The sequence below is a fragment of the Neofelis nebulosa genome, chromosome 17 (assembly GCF_028018385.1).
Source record: "Neofelis nebulosa isolate mNeoNeb1 chromosome 17, mNeoNeb1.pri, whole genome shotgun sequence".
Taxonomy (NCBI): Eukaryota; Metazoa; Chordata; class Mammalia; order Carnivora; family Felidae; genus Neofelis; species Neofelis nebulosa.
This window is the reverse complement of record NC_080798.1, coordinates 49,472,168-49,494,515: the sequence shown is the minus strand read 5'-3', so window position 1 is coordinate 49,494,515 and position 22,348 is coordinate 49,472,168. Positions and strand designations below refer to the sequence as shown.

The following is a 22,348-nucleotide window of genomic DNA, read 5'->3' as shown; positions in this document are numbered from 1 at the left end:
GGGAGGGGCAGAGAGAGAGGGAGACACAGAATCTGAAGCAAGCTCCAGGCTCTGACCTGTCAGCACAGAGCCCGACATGGGGCTTGAACTCTCAAGTCGAGCTGTGAGATCATGACCTGAGCTAAAGTGGGACCAACTGAGCCATCCAGGTGCCCTTGTCTGCACATTTTTTTAAAGAGAGAGAGAGCATGTGTGCATGTGCCTACGTGAACCGGGGAGGCCCAGAGAAGAGAGACAGAAAACCCAACAGGCTCTAAGCTATCAACACAGAGCCTGATGAGGGGCTCAGACTCACCAACTGTGAGATCATGACCTGAACCAAAAGTAAGAGTAGGACACTTAAGCAACTGAGCCACCCAGGTGCCCTCATTTTTTTTCCCTTTTATCTGTAAACAAAATGACATTTTTATCTTACTTTTCTTTTTCTTTTTTTTTAAAGATTTAATTTTTTTAAGTCATCTCTACCCAACGTGGGCTCAAAGTCACAACCCCAAGACCAAGAGTTGCATGCTCTACTGACTGAGCCAGCCAGGCACCCCTCTTACTTTACTTTTCATTAACTCAATATGCTTTTATCTGACTCTGTGTAATGGACTTTTGTCACTTACGGTAACCATTGATGGAAAATTTCATACTATTTTAACTGCAGTGTTTTGTTTGTTTTTTTTCTCTTATACCTAGTTGTTGTGGAATTACAAGCTGAATCTAACTACAGACCCCAAATTTGAATCTGTGGCCAGAGAGGTTTGCAAATCTACCATATCAGAGGTAGGTTGTGACAGAATTTTGTTGGTATTTAATGGCTTAGAAGAGAAAATTACATCTGTTGACCAGACCAGTCATTAAGGGAGGAATAACTGACTCAGTTACTTTACTTTTCTTGGAATTCACACCTACATTGTCTGAGAGAGGCCACTGCAGTGGGGAGTATAACTAGCCTCCTATATTCACCTACAGTTACAGTAGGACGCTATTGATTCAGACACATTGGAAATCAGGCTCCGTTGGTCCCCAGATGGAGGACACAACTGCTTCTGTCATCAGTGCTGCGGTCACACTTTTTACAATCTGCTGATGTCTGAAGCATATCAAAATGGTCTCCCCAAGAGGCTTATCAACGTTTCTGAGTTACACGTTTGGATCAATTGGACCACAGAGGCATATGCTTCAAATAATAGGAGTTAGCATTAAAAATGTTTGTGGAAGGATTGTGTATGTTGTTATAGTTAGATGTTGAGTATAAAAATAAAAATAATGAAAATAGTATAGCATTGTATGGGTGCTAATTGGGGAAACTTTTCAACTGTCTTGGTTCAACAGATGATATTAGTGAAAATTGTGGTATTGAAATTTTTATTTTATTTTTTGGAATCAGTGATAGGAATTTCAAAAAGCCAGAGATTTCTGCATACTGAAGTATAAGAATCACAAAGAACAGTTGCTGTTTTTCCACCTCAAGTTAATAATTGTACATTTTGCAACATCTAGATCTGCCCTCAAACTACGCTACTGATGACTCAATTCAGGACCACTTTCTTAGCTCTAAGGGTTCTTATCAGGACCACCCTCTTCCAACCAGATAAGCCCTCAGCTCTGTTCCTCAATTAAATCATTACGGGACCCTGTTTAGAATCTGTTTGCTTCCTCACACCTTCTAATACTGGATCTGATATGTTTTATTCTTTTAAAGCAGTTAGCCTTCTTCATAGTTACCTTGGGGCTTCAGAACAGAATAGAGTATCTTTGAAAACATTGGGCTTCGGCTTTAGTATTGCACACCTCATAGTCCCTTAGCTAGCTATATGGTTAGCCGTTTATACCACTTTGATTGCCTTGTGGAAATTTTGCCCAGAGTCTCTGCATATTCATCAGAATAATTTCACTCTTGGCTGGCTTATAAAAGATATATATACATATAATTGGTTTTCTTATAATGGGTATGTAATGATGGTTCTCTTGTAACCTTTTGGGGTGTTGTGGTTTTGTCAAAGATTTCAAGTAAAAACCGGAATTTATCCCTCCCTAGGAGGGAGATTATACTGGAATCGGGAAAATTAAAATCAGGAAGAACCTAATTGCCAACAAAATGTTTTATTCTGCATCTCTCTCCTATCTTCTTTCTTGCAATCCTATTTGCAAGGAGAAAAACAGCATCACAAGAATACCTGCAAATTGCAAACCCAACTTATTTACTCTGTAGTTGAAGCAAATACTGCTCGCTTCCTGCTTTCCTCCTGCTTCATGTCAAAAACAGAGTGACAGCAGCATTTTTCTAATGGCACCTTATGAATCTGCTCCCCAGCCGCTTCAGAGTTTACTCCCATTCATAAATATGTTGATGATTTATTGCGGTTCTTGCTGTTAATCTTAGAAATTTTCCTTCTGTCTTATTAAACTTCTAGCCAATGGAATGGCTGAAGGAAGGCATAATCTTCTGAATCAAACACCATGCCCTATTGTAACTGGTGGTGAACTAAAATACAAATAGGTACTCAGTCTCTGTGCTTCAGTAAAATCTCAAGTGATTAAAGCTAAATACACATTTATTTTCTTATTGGGGCTCCAGTTCAAAATGTGCTTCTGGCTTTTCTTCAGATTTATAAACTTGATTGCCCAGTATAAGGGCTGTATTGAACTCTTGCACTTTATTCAGTTTTAAAACCCAGGTGTCTGCCACTGGTTTTGTGTTCTTACACAGGCTTTTCGTTGGTTGAATTACAAATGCCTTCCTTTCACTTTTGAAACTTTTGTTTTACTCAAAACAAAACAAGCCTTTTCCTGGAAATACATTCATGACCCTCTTTTTTAGGCATCTCCTAAAAAAAAAACAAAAACAAAAAACCTCAGGGTTAAGTTGAAAGAGTTGCATTCATCTTGATTGTTGAAGGTCTCTGCTGCCTCTTGAAGCCAGAGTGAGACTATTTACTTGAGAATTTAAGTAAATTTGCTTCTTTAAAAGTAAACAGTCTTCTGTCTTGAACAGAGTGTCTGACTTGATCTGGATTAGATACAAGAATTAGACATGAAGAGACCTAGTGGGGTATAGGATGATGTGTGTGTGGTGTATTTGTTTTGCCCTCTATACATATTTACGATAAGTGTGATAGTAGAGAATGGTCTCTATTGGTTTCAAAAAACTAGTAAAACATTCTCTTCTCATTTATAGTAAAAATAAACATTTACATTTGGGCCCCTTACTCTTGTCAAAACTACCATTTTTACTTGTTTTTAATTTCTTCAAATGCAGTAGGATTTTTGCAAACAACTTTCCCCATTTTATAATTCAAGCTTACAACCCTATAAGTAGATTTTACTCTTTTAGGACTGAATTTCAGCGTTTTTTGGCTAGTTTGCTTCATTAGCACTTGTGGTTTGGGATGCACTTTGCAGGAACAGTAACCATGTGGAATTACTCTGTGCTTGATCCTCTAGAACATGTTGTCTAAACCACCCAAATTAGATTTGCAGTGGCCTTCCCCTTCTCAGACTTTTTGCCAGACTGCACTGAGCATCATTTTAAACATGTTTGTGTTCCAGACCACAGTGGCGAAGCTGGGACTCTACTAAAGTTCAAAAACACATGTCCAAATCCACAGTTAATTCAGAACACATTAATGTCATGTCAAGAAGTAATATTATGCCTTCCTGCCTCCCTCCTTTTGGCCATTAGTTTTCCCTGACAGTAATGGTTTGCTGTGTAGCTTGACTTGGGACATGGTACTAGACTTCACTTCTGCACCTGTTTTCCAGACCTGTTTCCCAGATTAATCTCACTGTCCATTGCCTTCTTTGTGTGGATAAAGGAACTTTTCAGTACAGCCATTCTGAAGCTGTAGATGTTAGAAGCTCTTTTTATTTATATCTCAATAAAGCTGAAATTGTAAAAATTTCTTGCAAAACACATTTAGCGGGTATTTCCTAGAGAGTACAACGATCTGAATATGCCCGCCACTATTTTCTTTAAAATAAATGTATTTCTAAGTGTTTTCCTCTTTTTCTCCCAAATACAGAGATGGGAAATCAATAAGAAAATATCACACATTCTCTCTTTTATAAAAGTTACATGATAGGAAAATAAAATACTTGTGTAAAACAGCCACTTTCTTTGGAGCAGATTAAAGAATGTGCTGATGAACCAGTTGGAAAAGGTTACTTGGTTTCCTGCTTGGTGGATCACCGAGGCAATATCACTGAATACCAGTGTCACCAATACATCACCAAGATGACGGCCATCATTTTCAGTGATTACCGTCTAATCTGTGGCTTCATGGATGACTGCAAAAATGACATCAACATTCTGAAATGTGGCAGTATTCGGCTTGGAGAAAAGGTATCTACTATACTGGCTTCACCAAAGGGGTCCTGCAAACTTGATGAATGTAAAGTGTTGTATAACTGGCATGGGAAAAATTTAGGGCTGGAGATGGCCTTGAAGTAGAGGTCCAGACAGCCCTCAGATCTGAGGCTTGTTAACCTGTGAATGCATTTCGTTTGTTTGTGTTTCAGTACTGTGTGGGGAAGCAAAGGAATTAATATCAGCCAAGAGTAGTGTCATCTTCAAAATACTAAACCACTTGCCGGGTACCTGTATTGTTCCTTGCCAGAGCATTTTGTCGTCTATGGGCAAAGTGGTTGGATTAGAAGAGACTTGAATTTTCTAACCTTTCTCTGCAAATACCTTATTGCTGCTATTAAAAAAAAAAAAAATTACTTAGTAAGCACACTGCTACAAAAGAAGATATTTAAATATTAGAAAAGTTTAAGGTACATAAAGGTACTTTGGGCTTCTGACAAGAAAGGTACTCTATAAATGTGATCTGTTGTTATCTTTCTCTCAAAAGAACTAGTTTTAGTAAAGATAGGAAAGAAAATAACTACCTAGCTAATTTCTTCTTTCTTAATTATATCTGGTCTTCCTTTTGTTCCTATGAATCTGTTGTCCAGGGGGTCATAATGGAGGTTTGGCCAGGTTTATTCTGAAGTTGTTGGCTCAGCAAAATGAAGGAAACTCCTGAGAAGTAACAGCTGCCGAGGGAGAGGTGGTCTGAGGCATATGTCTGGCATCAGCTATTAATTGCCACTGCTCATTAATCTGCTCTTTAGGAAATAGGATAGAAAATGAAACCCCTTTGTCGCTTTGCCCTCTATTTGTTCATTGTCCCGTGGTTTGCGGGCTTCTGTCACTGACCAAGGGGGCCTGGTGTTAGAATGCCAGAGCTGCACACACCAGTTCAGTGGAAGCTTTTAGTGCTGGTTCTTACCTGGCTGTCACCAAATACCTTTTCCTTCCCACCAGCACAGGGCTCTGGCCCTTTCACAGGGCACCTCTGAGTCAGTCTTGAAAGTGCTGTGAATTTGGCATACAGCTTTTGGCAGCTTAAAGAAAGGCCAGTTTTAATCAAGAAGGCAGATTTTTTTCCTTCCCAGCAGACTCTAGAAATGACACAAAAGCACTTAAGCTACCCTAATTATTCAGGAAGCGCCTCTGCCTTTATTTAGGGTGTGAGCGATTATTTCCAGTTCCATATCTCACTCTTTTTAAAATCTTCACGTAAGTGTCCTAGACACATTTTTTTAGGAATCAGTGATGACACTTTTCCATATTTGTGATTAGTGGTCCACACCGTAGAGTAGACCATTACGATTCATCTCTCTTTGTAGTAGTTTTTCCTTTTGACACCAAGGTAGTTGTTGTTTAGCTTCCCTCCCCCTGGCAATCTGAATTGTCAGAATAAAACCTGCTTTCAACTGCATGTATGAGTTACTAAGTTTCAGTGACTGAGACGATCGCAGAACACAGTAGTACTAGAGCCCAAAGACCGGACAGTGAGGACTGTTTGCCCAGCTTTGTTAAAATAACAGAAACACTTCTATGGATCATCAGGCTGCGCATTTTTGTCATGGTTATCTTTTGCCATGCCTACTGCTTAGGTGAATTTCTGTTTATATCAGATCCCTATCCTAGCATCAAAGACTTTCTTCTGTATTTCGAGGACAAGAAGATAGATTCACACCTGCACTCGAAAAAGCATGCTCGCTCCTATATAATCCACTCTGGTACTGCAGCCAAGTTTAAAAAGGAGGGAGGCAGGTCTTTAGCCTTTCTTGATTTTTCTAAATGGTAGTTTCCTTTTCTGAAGCCAGTTATTTAGATATGCAGATTATCCTGAAAATTAATGAATCAGCTTCTGACCACAGAAGAAAATAGGCTCATCAGTTTCATATTTGCCAATGAAGCTTGCAAATTCCTCTGTGACTGGCTTTGAACTGACTTCCTCCAATGGTCAGAGGAAAGGGGTCATGGTTAATCTGTACCCTGCCTCTGTATGAATATAGAAAAGTCATGATTTAAAAACTATTATTTTTTTCAAAACGTTAGTATATATAAATTTGTGAAACAAAGATTATGAATTTTTTTATAATGTTTATTTTTTGAGAGTGAGAGAGCATGAGCAGGGATGGAGAAGAGAGAGAGGGAGACAGAGTCTGAAGCAGGCTCCATGCTGTCAGCACAGAGCCCGATGTGAGGCTTGAACTCACAAACCACAAAGACCATGACCCGAGCTGAAATCAAGAGTCGGATGCCTAACTGACTGAGTCACCCAGACGCCCCAACAAAGACTATATATTAATAACGTTTTTTTCTGAACAAACACAGTTAAAATGAAAGGGCAGATCATCTGAAGAAAAAGTACAGTGTGTCATCCATTATAGGAACTTAATTAAGGAAATGTGCCACATTATTACTACTTTTAGACTTTTCATTCAGTAGTTAAATAATTTTATCATTCCCTGCTTTCAACCAACTACTTTGAACATGTTTGGACGGTCTTTTTCTCTCTTTGTCTAGTAAGGAAGATCACAGAAGACACCAAAATATTGAAATAGAGAATGGTTTATAGCAGAAATGAAAACTGAGTTCTTCCCTACCTTTTTGAGATTAATGTTATTTTTCTCTGTTCTTAAAAAAAAAAAAAAAAAAAGGGGCGCCTGGGTGGCGCAGTCGGTTAAGCTTCCGACTTCAGCCAGGTCACGATCTCGCGGTCCGTGAGTTCGAGCCCCGCGTCAGGCTCTGGGCTGATGGCTCGGAGCCTGGAGCCTGTTTCCGATTCTGTGTCTCCCTCTCTCTCTGCCCCTCCCCCGTTCATGCTCTGTCTCTCTCTGTCCCAAAAAAAAAAAAAAAAAAAAAAAAAAAAAAAAAAAAAAAGTTGAAAAAAAAAAAAAAAAGGACAAGGTTTATGGGGAAGAAAAGATACTACCTATCAAATTGCTAAAAACTGATCAGGACACTTAGCAGTAGTTTTAAGACCTTTGTCTTGGGGCGCCTGGGTGGCGCAGTCGGTTAAGCGTCCGACTTCAGCCAGGTCACGATCTCGCGGTCCGTGAGTTCGAGCCCCGCGTCGGGCTCTGGGCTGATGGCTCGGAGCCTGGAGCCTGTTTCCGATTCTGTGTCTCCCTCTCTCTCTGCCCCTCCCCTGTTCATGCTCTGTCTCTCTCTGTCCCAAAAATAAATAAAAAACGTTGAAAAAAATAAAAAAAAAAGACCTTTGTCTCACCACAGAACTTTTAAAGTTTCATTTTAAGTCCATTAGCAAGCTCATTTGTTACTCAGTGTTAAGCCTATATATTAGTAACGTAACCTTTTTAAACCTAAGTAATTTTATTTTCCTGTCAATGGTGTGCCACTGTGCAGTTTTCCTCCCTTGCTTTCATTCTTATTCTGGAATTAGCCATACAGTCTTCTTTTCAAATATTTACATACATTTCAGTTATAAAAGTAAAACGGGCTAGACTGAAAAGCTCAGAGCCTCTGGGGAACCAATAAGAATACTTGAAATATCTTTATTTGAAAAAATTGTCTATCTAAAGTTAAGATGAATGAAAACCTCTAATGGAGATGATGTTATAGCCCAGTACCAATATGTGGTGCTATAATTGCTATAATTATGATTAAATCTTAGATTCCTTAGGGGGTCTTAAACCCAGATGCTGCTGCCTTTATTTAAATCCAAGAAGAAGCAAATGGAACCATTAGGAAATATAACAGCCCTAAATAGATAATCTTACTGATGGCACATTTAAAACCATTACAAACCCTGAGTATACAGGGAAACACTTAAGACTCATTACACGGAAGTCATTTCTTTACCCTGTGACCCAAGACTAAAGACTAAATATAAATCAAGAGTTGACTCTCAGGGGGCGCCTGGGTGGCTGAGTCGGTTAAGCATCCAACTCTTGATTTCAGCTCAGGTCATGATCTCACGGTTTCATGAGTTCAAGCCCCGTGTTGGGTTCTGTGTGCTGACCATCCAGAGCCTGCTTGAGATTCTCTTGTGTCGCTCTGTCTCTGCCCCTTCCCCGCGCATGCACACACGCATGCACACACACACACACACACACACACACTCTCTCTCTCTCTCTCTCTCTCTCTCTCAAAAAAAAAAAAAGAGAGAGAAAAGTTGACTATCAGATTATTATTTTCATGTTTATATGATTAAGACCTAGTTGCTAGCAGCCACCTAATTAAGTTAATGGGCTACTCAACTTTGGTAAAGGATCTTGTTTTGTTTTATAAAATAAAATCATGTTTATAATAATCTTTTATATACTCTGAATAGTAAGTGACTGAGGTTTCTGGCCAAGCCTTTGTTATCATAGGTTTGTTTCTCCTTTGGAAAGTGGAACATGTAGGCCTTGCTTAAATGGGCCCTAGTCAGACAAACCTGAGTGTCACTCATGATTTAGGAAGAAAAAATGAGCCTTATTCCAGATTTCTGGGGTTTGTGTCAACTTCTCTCTCTGTCCTTATCTTTTTGTCACTTGTCTCTTGGAGTTCTGTTTACCTATTCAGAAGTGCTCTTTAAAAAACCTTCTTGGTCCTCTTGGGTTTTTAAGCATGGGATAGAATCATACAGCTAGTGAGCAAGGTTCAGGTACAGATAGAGAATAGGAGGCATGAGAATCTGCTAGTAGAGTGTGCTTCCAAATCTTTTTTGGGTCAGTACACCTTTTGAAAATTTAATGAAAACTGTGAACCTTCCTCAGGAAAAATCTACAACATCCACATACAGATTATAGGAATATCCTAGAACCCCAAGGTCTGGAAAAATAAATGATGGACTGTTAGCTAGGCACCTTCCCTTCTGCAACTCAAGACAAGTTGATAAACTCTAGGCCTGTATTTACTCCTCTGCACAAGAGGTACCACAGCTCTTACCCCTCTCCACAGCTCTAATGGGAGACAACTTGGACATTTTTCTGGAAATAATTTAGAAATTAATGTGCTATATAGAACAAATCGCATTACAACAAAGTAGAAAAAAAAAACCACAATTTTTTTTGTTGAATTGAAATTTCGCTTAAAGTAGATGTTTCCCTGCTTGTTTTAGGAATCGTTTTATTATGTACAGATGATTTCATAGATATGGTATTTTACTCTAACAAGATTGTGTGTATAAATAAAAAATAGCGGGGCGCCTGGGTGGCTCAGTCGGTTAAGCATCCGACTTCGGCTCAGGTCACGATCTCGCGGTCCGTGGGTTCGAGCCCCACGTCGGGCTCTGGGCTGATGGCTCAGAGCCTGGAGCCTGCTTCCGATTCTGTGTTTCCTTCTCTCTCTGCCCCTCCCCTGTTCATGCTGTGTTTCTCTCTTTCTGAAAAATAAATAAAAGTTAAAAAAAAAAAAATAGCATATACTTCCTACTGCTTGGTTTGTTGTATTTATGGTTATACCTGTCACGTTTTTGAGCCATATCTTCAGAGTATAGCAGATTAGGACTCCTGAATAAAAAATATTTAGGGGAAATTTCTCATATTTTTAGTGAATGGATGCTTGTGGTTGCCATGGGGATGATGCAATGCACAATTAAAGATAATTGGATGGTTTTAGGAGAGCTCTCAAAAGCAGTTTGTATAAAGGGTGGTAATCTCATTAAATCTCATTAGGATAAATCCAAAACATCAAAGTGAGTATTACACTATAAATTGTACGTATTGGGGTCTTTGTGGACAGTATAGAGTAGAAAAATGAGAAGGAGGGTCTCTGTAACATCTTTTCTCAGTGGCTTTTGTGGTTTGCTTTTTTTTTTTTTTTTCCCAACTTGACTATTGGGGAAATACCTCACCTTTGAGGTAGACGAACAGAGATTTCTGCAGTGTTATTTCAACATTGACATGAACCACAATCAGAACGTGGAGCTAATGTAAATTCTTAAAACTTTTCTGACATTTTAAACTTAAAGAATTCAGGTTTCTGTTTCTTTCTTTTTTTTAATGTTTATTTTATCTTTGAGAGAGAGAGAGCGAGAGCTCATGTGCGAGCTGGGGAGGGACAAAGAAGGAGGAAGACACAGAACCCGAAGTAGGTTCCAAGGCTCTGAGCTGTCAACACTCACGAGCCCCGAGATCATGACCTGGGCTGAAGTCAGACACTTAACCAAGTGAGCCAGCCGGGCACTCCCTCAGGTTTCTATTTCTAGTGCTAACTTAACTATACTTAAATCTCCCAGGATCTCTCTTTCCATTTGTAGCGTGCAAGTATTCCATTGTAACAGAAGACTGTTGAGGACATTTTCTGTAACTTCCACAGTGTGGTTGGTTCCCAGGGTGGTTGGTTCCCACCTGATTTCTCAACAGAACGTGAATAAGCCAACTATATATTGAATTGAGAATTTTTTTTTTAAAGCAAATGATGTTTATTTGAAATTCATTGTGGTGAGAGTTTTACAATATTAGTATCCTTGCTGTTTTAGGATGCACATTCACAAGGTGAGGTGGTATCATGCTTGGAAAAGGGCCTGGTGAAGGAAGCTGAAGAGAGAGATCCCAAGATTCAAGTATCTGAACTCTGCAAGAAAGCCATTCTGCGGGTGGCTGAGCTGTCCTCAGATGACTTTCATCTAGACCGGCATTTATATTTTGCTTGCCGAGATGATCGGGAGCGTTTTTGTGAAAATGTGAGTCAGCTCAGAAACTGTTCTTCTCTTTAAAATATTTTTTAATACTTTAGTCCAAAACAAAATAAACCACACACTCTCCCGTGCACATAAGGCACTGAAAGGGAAGGTGGAGTTGGTCCCAGGATAACAGAGACTGATGGAATCCTATTCATACCTATTTCGTGGCTAAAACTACCATATTACATGTTATTTGTTTTGGGCTAAGGTAAACAAAACAGCAGGTGGCTATCTTTTAAAATGAAATCCTTGATTGCTATCTGCAGACCTTCTAGAAAAACTTGCTAACACATGAAATGGAAGAGTCTCCATTCTTACAACAAAGAACTGAGAGTAACTTGTGTACATTTCCACCCTCTGCTGTTTTGAATAAGCAGTTTTAGCCATCAGAGCCACTGATTATGAGTTTTATTGGCTCCAACATAATGCAAGAAGAGACTGACAAGACACTTCTCTTGGTTCCCTGAGTAACATTATATCTGGGAACAAAGGACAGTAGCCAAGCATCATGGGAAATTTTTTTTCATCTTTCCTGCAATCACCATTTTCTTCCAAAGGCCACTAAATGTTATAAATGCCTGAGCCATTTGTTCAGAAGTGCTCACCATTATAATAATTTAACAGGAGGTTCTGTATAAGGTTGTGGATAGGGCCCAGCATAACTACTCAGCTGATTGTTATCATCCTCATCATCATGTGTATGTTCCATCTTACAGACGCAAGCTGGTGAAGGCAGAGTGTATAAATGCCTCTTTAACCATAAGTTTGAAGAATCCATGAGTGAGAAGGTCAGTATTATTTTGAAATACACCAGTATTTTATTCATTTCTTAAAGTTTTCTCAAATCCTCTCAAATAATATTCTTATAAACTCATTACCAGGATATAAATGATAAAGCTTACTCTTTTCAGAGGAGAGACACTTGGCTTTCAGTAGAGAACCAAAGCATATTTTGCTTAAGCCCAGAAAATGAAGCCTTGTGATATCTAGATACTGGGAAGCCAGTTGAGAATCAATTTTGGAAGTAAAGTTGGAGAATTTTGTATCACGGTCACATTGAAGCCAGCCTCACATACTCAGGAAGTTTAGGCTAACCAAACCAATGTGCTTTGAAGGTAATTAGCTATTTAATTTTTCGGCAGCTCTCATTAAGCATTCTCATTACCATTAGTCTGCTGTTCCTGGATAAATGCAAGAATCTTTTATGACTTTTAAAAGAATAATTATTCTTGGTTTTGCTCTCCTGCCATTTACTGTCATATGCAGCTGAAGAAATGTTTCATTTCAGTTGCTTATATAATTTACTATTGAATAATTATATTTTAAAAGCATAGAATGTAACTTACAGAGTGCTCTGTCAGTTGCCACTTTGATTCTTGTGAAATTTACTTTAGGGATATTGTTGAAGAGGAAAAGCATACTTTGTCAAGTATTAGAATCTACCAAGTATGTTTTTAGGTACTGTTGCAGCAACAATCAGTAATTCACTGTAGAATTCCAAGGGTTTCTCCATCCACTTATCCCTGCCTCTTACCCCAGCACACTTGTGTTCACTTTTAGCCAAACTTAAAGGTAGGCATTTTGGTAACAACTGCAGTTGTTGACATACCCTTGACCACGAGCCTCTGCTTGTATGTGTGAGCAGCCGAACCACCTGAGTGGTCTTACTCTTTGCTACACTCTTTATTCAGTGTCGAGAAGCACTAACAACCCGCCAGAAGCTGATTGCCCAGGATTATAAAGTCAGTTATTCATTGGCCAAATCCTGTAAGAGTGACTTGAAGAAATACCGGTGTAATGTGGAGAACCTTCCACGGTCTCGGGAAGCAAGGCTCTCCTACCTTCTGATGTGTCTGGAGTCAGCTGTGCATAGAGGTAAGAATTAATTTCTTTTTCTCCTTTTCATTCCTTTTGGATTCACATTCTAGCGTCTCTTGTACACGTAAATGTTAATTTCCTCCTGTATTTGCCCTTCTGAGTTTACATGTGCCTTGTGACTCAGGAGCCTTTGTTTGCAAGCATAACTCCTGGAGCTGAAGGCTTAGTATCCCTAAGCCTTATTAAAGGCCTCTTTCTCTTAGCTCAATAATTGCCAATTTTGTTTTTCTTTACATGCCAGCTTGTTTTTGTTTTTTTTTTTTTAAGATATATGTCTCAAATCCAAATAGTTTAATTTTAATTTTTTTTTTTTAAATGTTTATTTTTGACACAGAGGGAGACAGAGCATGAACGGGGGAGGGTCAGAGAGAGAGGAAGACACAGAATCTGAAACAGGCTCCAGGCTCTGAGCTGTCAGCACAAAGCCCGACGCGGGGCTCGAACTCACGGACCGCGAGATCATGACCTGAGCCGAGGTCGGACGCTCAACCGACTGAGCCACCCAGGCGCCCCTCAAATAGTTTAATTTTTAAAATACATATTCAACATTTTTAGGAGAGTCATAGCATAGTAATTTAGCATATGAGCTTTGGGTCAGAGAGGCATGGCTTTAAATTAATGGCTCTATCACCAAATTTAAATTAATGGCTAAGTGACCACTGTTAATAGTTCTTAATCTCTCCCAAACTCATTTTTCTTTTTCTCTTTTAAGATTTTTTTTTTTTTTTGAGGGAGCACAAGTTGGGGAGGGGCAGAGCGAGAGGGACAGAGGATCAGCAGCAAGCCTGATGTGGGGCTCTAACTCACTGCAAGATCATGACCTGAGTCGAAGTCAGACGCTTAACTGACTGAGCCACCCGGGTGCCCCACAAACTCATTTTTCTTATCCAAAAAACATAAATAATATTTATGGTGGGTTCTTATGAAGATTGAATGAGGTTATTTGGAATAGCACTTAACATTCAATAAGTGATAGGTACTGTTATTGTTACAACATCGATGATACTAAGAAACTGAACAGTAGGGGTGCCTGGGTGGCTCAATCAATTGAACTTCCAACTCTTGACTTCAGCTCAGGTCATGATCCCAAGGTCGTAGAACTGAGCCCCACATCAGGCTCTGCACTGAGCATGGAGCCTGCTTAAGATTCTGTCTCTCACTCTGCCCCTCTCCCCCACTCACACTCTCTCTCTCTAAAAAAAAAAAAAAATAAAATAATAATAATAAACTAAGCAGTAAAAGAAGAAGGGATTGACCCCTTAGAACCACACTCATGGTCTGTTGAGTCCAAAAGTCAACCCCTGAAAAGGAACCAAGAAGGTCGTATAGAAGATGAGGGTTGTCTTTCTGAATATTGGCTGTAAGCTGTAAAAATTAAATTCCTAGCTCTTATTAAATAAATGATGCTGGGACAGTTGGTTAGTGATTGAAAAGATAAGGGGAAAAATCAATCATTAAATAAAACTCGGAACTTTTTGGTGATTTTTTTTTTCCCCCCCATATCTGGATAGTGAAAAACTCCTAAGCTTCAAAGCCATGGAATAGCACCCTGGGACAATGCATGGTCTTGGGTTGAATACCAAATAAAGGACATTTTGGAGACAAACGGAGATTGTTGATTATGGTGTGGATATTAGATGAGATTGTCCTAAAATGGAAAGGTAGAGATTATTGACTAGTACAAGAATATTGTGAAACAGTATGCATAATATAATCTAATTTTGGTATTTATAAAAGTTAATATTCTTAAACTGCAGATTAATAAGAAACACGGGAAGACTCAGTAAATACACTGCCAAAGGCTATGTGCAATAATTTCAGAAAAATTATACCAATTGCATAATATTAAAAAGACTGACCATATTATGTGTTAGTGAGAATGTGGAGGAACTGGACTATCTAATGCTTCTGATGGAATTTAACATAGTACAACAGTTTTGGAAAATAGTTTGCCAAATTCTTAGAAGTTAAGCACACATCTACCATATGACCCAGCCATGTGCCCAAGAGATATGAAGGCATATATCCATATAAACTCTTACAATTGAGTGCTCAGAACAGCTTTATTTGTAATAGCCCCAAACTGGCAGTGACCCAAATGTCCAACAACATTTGAAGGAATAAGGAAATTGTAGTCTGTCCATGTCATGAAATAATATTACTTAAAAATAAAAAGGAATGTGCTGTTGATACATGGATGAATCTAAAAATAGTTTTGCTGAGTGAAAGAAGTTAGACAAAAAAAGAGACTGTACTGTCTGACTCTGTTTATATCAACTTCTAAAAAGTAGAAACTAGTAAACTAGTCTGTAGTCACAGAAAGCAGATCAGTAGTTGATAGGGGAGGGGCTTAGGTGGAGAGGGAGGGAGAGATTCTCAAAGACCATAAGAAAAGCTTTTGGAGTTGGTGGGTATGTTCAATATCTTCGTTGTGGTGATGGCTTCAACAACGTATACATATGTCAAACTTCTCCAATTGTACGCTCTAAAAATATAGTTTATCTTATCTTAATTACACCTCAGTAAAGCTGTTTTTTAAAAAACTTTCTTAAGATTTCCCAGTTGGCATTTTTTAGCTCAACGAAGGGGGCTGAAGAGGCTGTAGTGAATATTTGAAGTGTAGTCTTTTCCACAGGCTTTAACTGTGCATACCAGTAGGGGTTGTTCTTAGCTTTCATTGTTACTCTAAAAGTTACCTTATTAATAAGACTTTAATGGAGAGCCTGGGTGGTTCAGTCAGTTAAGTGTCCAACTTTGGCTCAGGTCATGATCTCACAGTTTGTGGGTTCGAGCCCCACGTCAGGTTCTGTGCTGACAGCTCAGAGCCCGGAGTCTGCTTTGGATTCTGTGTCTCCTTCTCTCTCTGCCCCACCCCCACTTGCACTCTGTCTCTATCTCCTTCAAAAATAAGTATTAAAAAAAAATTTTTAATAAAAAAAAATAAGACTGCCATCGGCACGGCATTTGCATTATTAGTTTAGTAGTATAACATCTGTATAATGCAGAATACTGTCAAGATAAACCCTAGTCTCTGAAGTCTCAAACTCATTTTATGCTGATGCTTGCTATATCCTAAGCTTTTCAGTCTAGCTAATAGCATAACTGGTATTATATTCTAGAGGAAAACATGTACTTTTATGTGTGGTGATATCTGATTGTAATGCGCACCATCCATAATGTCGTGACTTAAATCCTAACTTAGGACGACAAGTGAGCAGTGAGTGCCAGGGGGAGATGTTAGATTACCGGCGCATGTTGATGGAAGACTTTTCTTTGAGCCCCGAGATCATCCTGAGCTGTCGGGGGGAGATCGAACACCACTGTTCTGGATTACATCGTAAAGGGCGAACTCTGCATTGTCTAATGAAAGTAGTTCGTGGGGAAAAAGGGAACCTTGGAATGAACTGCCAGCAAGCGGTAAGGAAAAATTTTCTACTGCCATTTGCAATGTTCTATTTTATCGGCTGAGGAGTCTCCTCCTGATGCTGTCCCAGCTTCCTTTATCTAGATCGTTTGTGGCATCACAGTTAACACTGGGCACTAGGAACCAGACACAGAATATTGTTCAGGCATACCTTAATAAGAACATGGAATTTGCTGCAGAGCAAAAGTTTGAATTCATAAACAATAAATGGAGCTATATATATACTTAAAGAAATAGGTAAAATGCATTGTTTGCTGGAGTTTTTAAAGGAAAGTAACTTGCTAGGTGAAATTTGTAAACTCAGCACCAAGGCAAACCAGGTTCTGGTAAATTAGAAAACATCCTGCACCAAAAGATGATTTGCCTTTCTCTATAGGCTTGATTAGATTGAGGCTAAAAAAGAGCTGAAAGGAATTGAAAGTTTCTAAGAGTTTGTTGTTTTTTGTTTTTGTTTTTGTTTTTTTATTAATGTGCAGCATACTGTGAATTCTTGGCCACAAGGATCAAGAGAGCATGTTATTTTCAAAATGACACCATCTTTCTTGTTACACCAGGGGGAACTGTGCATGGAAGGGTCTTTCTTTCTCTGGCCCCAAACTGTACATGAATTCTGTAAAGATATTTGGAAAAGATGAGTGTACTTCTTGGGAAGATAAAGTTATTCCTTTTTTTTCCCTTTTTTTAAAGATAAAGTTATTCTTGATCTAGGGTTCATGAACAGTTGAATAACTACAGGTGAGGGGCATAATATAAAGTTAACAAAATACTATAGATGCAGTGCATCTGTTTCATTACCGTTGTCCATATTTATTACTTTTTACTGAATAAGAGTCTTTGAACCATTCTTGGTACCAAATGGAGCAGTGGTACCCTGTACAGTGTACCCCATACATCCCTTAGAATGCACAAAAGATACCATTTAGCTTTGTATCCTAAATTAGGGAGTTGAGTTTCTCAGTGAAACTTTAGAAAACCACAATTCAGTTGTTTTTTGTTGTTGGCATTTTTATTAAAAAATGAGTATTATAGAAAACCAGAATTTGACAATCTGAAACACAAAATGTCCATAGAATTTTGATGTGGAGTAAAATTTCATCTTTGCTTCTCTTACTCACCCTGACCCAGAGTCGAAAGTAAATTATACATCCAGTGGTGGAAAAAATAGACAAATATATATATATATATATATATATATATATATATATATATATATATATATATATATATATTCATATTCTCCAGAATCCCAAACCCAGCTAGAAGGAAGGCTTCAGGAATCTACTGTGGTTTTAGTTGGAACATTGTGGTTCTTCAGGAACAATCCTTGCTGGTGATTGTCCTGGGAAACCTCTGTGACAATATGTGTGCTTGGGCCTCAGACCAAGAGTGAATCAAGACATCCTATACTTGAAACTCATCCTTAATGCAGCATGTAAAGGGGAGGGAGTTGGTCAGGAATAAACCTCTTTACTGAGGCTACACTTATACCAAAGTGTACAAAAAAAACCCAAAGTAAGTTGGTTTAACTTAATTTCACACCATCTACCTCCAGGGCTTTTTGAAATTTAGCTTGTTAAAAAGAACTAGTGGCTCATCTTGGAAGGTAAATACAGACCTCCCGTCTCACCCTTTTTGTCTAGAAGAAAATTTCTCACAAGCATTTCCCCAGTTTTTTCCTAAGCAGTCAGGGGCTGGAATAGATATATAATCACTTAGCGATTTTTGTTCATAGTGTTTGTTTCCCACACTGCTGTCCCTGGGCTCCAAAGTGGCAGTGATCCCTTGGGCTGTTAGCCCTCTAGAGTCTGTAAGGCAGTCATTGTCTCCTTTTAGGAGCTGCAGTTTGGTGTGTTCATTTTGAATTCTCAAAGTTTGTCTGTCACTTATGGATATTTAACCTGTACAGTTCTTGCAGAGACTTCCAGATCCCCATGATACTTAAAACTTCCCTCAGAAAAAGATGTAAATATTTTGGTCTTTGTCAGCAAACATTACTACTAAAATTGATGATAATCTTCCTATCAGCTAAGCAGAGCATTTTGTAGCTTCTCCAAATTGCCACCAACAATTGGTATAAATAACTTCCTTCCCAGAATATTGAAAATCTTTTGTTTTCTTTTCTTTTTTAATACTTTTTAAAACATTTTTTTTTTTTTTTTAAGAGAGGGAGAGACAGAGTACAAACAGGGGAGGGGCAGAGAGAAAGGGGGACAGAGGATCCAAAGTGAGCTTTTCACTGACAGCAGAGAGCCCAAGGCAGGGCTTGAACTCAAAAACCACTAGATCATGACTTGAACCAGTCAGATCCTCAACCACTGAGCCACCCAGACGCCCCAGAAATCTTTTCTATTTCTCTCATCTTGATCGTTGACTTTTTAGGATAGATAGAATTGGGATTTTCTTTCTTCATTTCCTTTTGATCTGTGTTCTCTCCCCCCATGTGTGATGGGGTCAGTGCTTTCGTATGAGCCCCTGTGGGATTGTAGGTCACATGTATGAAGATCAGAGAAGACTCTCCTCCAAAGGCTAAATCTGACACAGAAAGGACTTTAACTTGGAAAATAGGGAACCCAAACCAGAAGGATTCTAGTTTTTAAATTTGTTGTCTGTTATTTAAGATTCCCACCCCAAAACACCATCTGCTATCCATCTGTACTAATAATGATCTTTTACATATGTAAAATGCTTTGCAGTTTATACATCCTTCTCTTGTATATGACTCTTTGTTGTAATTCTTCCTCAGTTCAAGAAACTGCAGCTAGACGTTAATCATGACCATGTTCTCAAAGCTAATTTCTGGCAGAGCCAGAACTATTAATAGAACTCAGGTCCTCTGATCCCTAATTTGGAGTTTTTTCCTCTGCCCCAACTGCTTTCTCCTCAAAGACCGGAAAAAAGAATTAGAGGCCCATCTTCTCATGCTCTCACTTTATTCCATGACAGAGAATGGACCAGGTAAAAATAGATGTTAAAGAAAATACTCTCATTTTCAGCTGTATAATGACAAGTATTTTTTTTTTAACGTTTATTTTTGACAGAGAGAGAGAGACAGAGCATGAGCAGGGGAGGGGCAGAGAGAGAGGGTGACACAGAATCTGAAGCAGGCCCCGGGCTCTGAGCTTTCAGCACAGAGCCCATCCCGGGGCTCAAACTCACAGACCGCGAGATCATTACCTAAGCCAAAGTCGGACGCTCAACCGACTGAGCCACCCAGGCGCCCCGACAAGTTTCTGGATGTGTATAATGAGCAAGTTCTGCTTTACCTCTTCGTTATATAAAAAAGATAATTGAGGAAAAATGGAAATTATAAGTATTGCATTCTTGGTTTTTTAATTGATATTTCTTACAAGTTAAATGAAATCTCACATTTGTTTTTAATAGTGTGGAGCATGCTTGTTTTAATGCCAGTGTATTGGCTGCATAATCCAAATTCTAGATTCTTATGACCAGATTAGGTCTCTGACTGGAAATGTCTTCTCTTTACCCTTGTCCACTCAATTCTGGCTTGGCCGTGAGGGTCAGATTTAGCAATCTGATTAACAAATAGGCAGATATGAGGGAAAAGGCAGGGTTTATATCGTAAAGAGCTTTTGTTTTGGAAATGTCCAGAGATGGTCCAGACAGGTAGACAAGCAATCCTCACAGTAGCTTAAACAGAAAAACTGAGGCTCAAGATAGAGAAGCCAGTTGGAATGTATTTGACAGGAGCTCTTATGCTTGGCCAGTGACAATTGTTAATTGTTAAACTTGTTAACAGTACATTGTGATATACCGGACCAAGCAAATATTTGAAAAGATGACATTGCTCTTCCCTCATATGTAAGAGATGTTCCTCTTTCTTAATTTTCTTTAAATCCAGCTGCAAACACTGATTCAGGAGACGGACCCTGGCGCAGATTACCGCATTGATAGAGCTCTCAATGAAGCTTGTGAATCTGTTATACAGACGGCCTGCAAACATATAAGATCGGGAGACCCAATGTAGGTTATCTTATTTGTAGTATTTATTTACATTGTATTGTATTTGGCAGTGTAGCGCCAGAAACATTCCTTCTAAACAGAAACACATACCAACTTTTGATAGAACTAGTGCTGAAATGGAGCCCTTGGCTCTGCCTCATCCATGATGTGGAGACACCGAGACCCAGCGTTGTGCTGAAGTTCACTGACTGTGACCGAGCATGTATGGGCCTGTGCATTAAGTCGCTGAATAATCTGTTTAATGGTCAAATGAAAACAAGAGAGAAACACTCAGGATAAAGTGACACATTACTTTGTCTCTGTAGTTCATCCTATTGTATATTGACTCATTGTATACATTGGCTACTTGATAATTACTAGAAATTAATTAATTCTGATTGAAATAAAAACTGTTGTGGTTGGAGGATATAATCATGAACAAAATGAACTCTGAAGTTGCGTCCAAGATTTAGGAAAGCTATAAAATGCTATACTAAAGTATTTGAATGTCATGCAGTAGTTTTCTCCATGTGATGCACAAACTAGTTTTAAAACCAGGTTGCAAGTAAAGAACAGGTTTCCCATTCTGCACAAATCCTCGTAGCCTGCAGCTGGCAGTAATCAACGATAAAATGAACGCACTCCATATTTGTCATCATTCTGTTAGGCATACACTCCCGCTGTTCATGCTATAGCAGGGGATTAAAAAAGGGTATTCTTCTTTAAAGTTTTTTATGCAGTTGGAGGAGATAGACAAACACAGTGAAGACTAATTAAGAATATTTACCAATATAAAAATAACTGCATTGAGCACGAGGGGTCAAGGGAGAGGGAGGGAAGGAGAGAACTGCTATAGCTAAAAATCATTTGAAGAGACTATCAATTAAATGCAGCATGTGGACCTTTTCTGGGTCCTGGTTTGAATGAACATATAAAAAGGCATAATAGAATTGGGAAAAAATTTGAAAACTAACAGGATATTACATGACATTAAGGATTTTAAAAATTAATTTCTTTTCGTGGGTTGTATTATGTTCTCATAGAGAAACATGCTCAAGTATTTATGAATAAAATGATAAGGTATCTGGGATTTGCTTCAAAATACCAGCAAGGGGGTGTAGAATTAAAACAAACTTAGCCATACGTTGATAAAGTTATGGGAAGGGAAGGTGGCTAATGTATGATTCTTTACTTTTGTGTGTGTTGGAGAATTTTCACAACTAACAGTTAAAAATAAAGCAGCTGCACACAGATCTTAAGTAAGCTGAGTCCTAAGTGCTAAGTGGCCCTGAAGTTAGAAGCCATAATCATTGTCAGACTGATTTAATTTGAGTTATTCTCAGAAAAGTAAATCCCTGATTGCCCTCAAAAATAGCTCAATGACTTTTTCTACAGACCAAGGAAATATTGATGTGAGAATTCCAAACCTGTTGCTACAATTTCATCCCTGTTTTATTCCCAGGATCCTCTCGTGCCTGATGGAGCACTTGTACACGGAGAAAATGGTGGAAGATTGTGAACACCGTCTGTTAGAGCTGCAGTATTTCATCTCCCGAGATTGGAAGTGAGTATTTTGAAGCCAGAATCAAGTGTAAGCCTCAGCATGTTCTCCTGTGTAGTCAGTATCTTTTGTATTATTTGAAATAACTGGTAGGAATATGTTTTTAAGTTCTGGGATAGCTGACACACTCCAGTCCCTTGAGAAACCTTTCTTGCTTTCGGAATAGTGTCTCAAAACTGAGGCAGCCCCTGCAGGTCTGTCCCCGTGTGCCCCCATTCACTACTATTTTGGAAGTCAGAGTCAAATGTTTCTGATACCACAAACATCTATCCTGAAAGGACTTGGGCACCTGTGGGGCAGCAGAAGCATCTTCAGATACGTTTCTAAGAAGAGACTAGTGCATTTTAATTTTTATTGATTTGTGCTGGATATGGGAATTTACTTTTATTCCTTTAACTATTCAAAGTTACTGAATTTTCTATCTTAAGAGGCTCTTATCAATAAGTGACAACTTGATTCTCTAATTCTCTTCTCATCCTGTTAGTCAAGAAAGGAGGGGTAGGGGACGAAATAGAAGAAGGATCTGTGTTGCAGTCAGAATCGCTGTAACTTACTGGCTTCAGTGCC

The 22,348-nt window shown here is 38.8% G+C and overlaps 1 protein-coding gene across 2 annotated transcripts in view; it reads left to right on the top strand.

Moving 5' to 3' along the window:
* The window catches only part of GLG1 (golgi glycoprotein 1), a 151,877-nt gene that overhangs the window by 100,790 nt on the left and 28,739 nt on the right, over positions 1 to 22,348 (top strand). For both annotated transcript variants that reach the window (XM_058707447.1, XM_058707446.1), the window contains exons 3-10: positions 682 to 768; positions 4,115 to 4,330; positions 10,755 to 10,958; positions 11,675 to 11,746; positions 12,650 to 12,833; positions 16,039 to 16,253; positions 20,120 to 20,241; positions 21,683 to 21,784. In XM_058707447.1, coding sequence (XP_058563430.1) covers positions 682 to 768; positions 4,115 to 4,330; positions 10,755 to 10,958; positions 11,675 to 11,746; positions 12,650 to 12,833; positions 16,039 to 16,253; positions 20,120 to 20,241; positions 21,683 to 21,784 — 1,202 coding nt within the window. The remainder of the gene's footprint in view (positions 1 to 681; positions 769 to 4,114; positions 4,331 to 10,754; positions 10,959 to 11,674; positions 11,747 to 12,649; positions 12,834 to 16,038; positions 16,254 to 20,119; positions 20,242 to 21,682; positions 21,785 to 22,348) is intronic.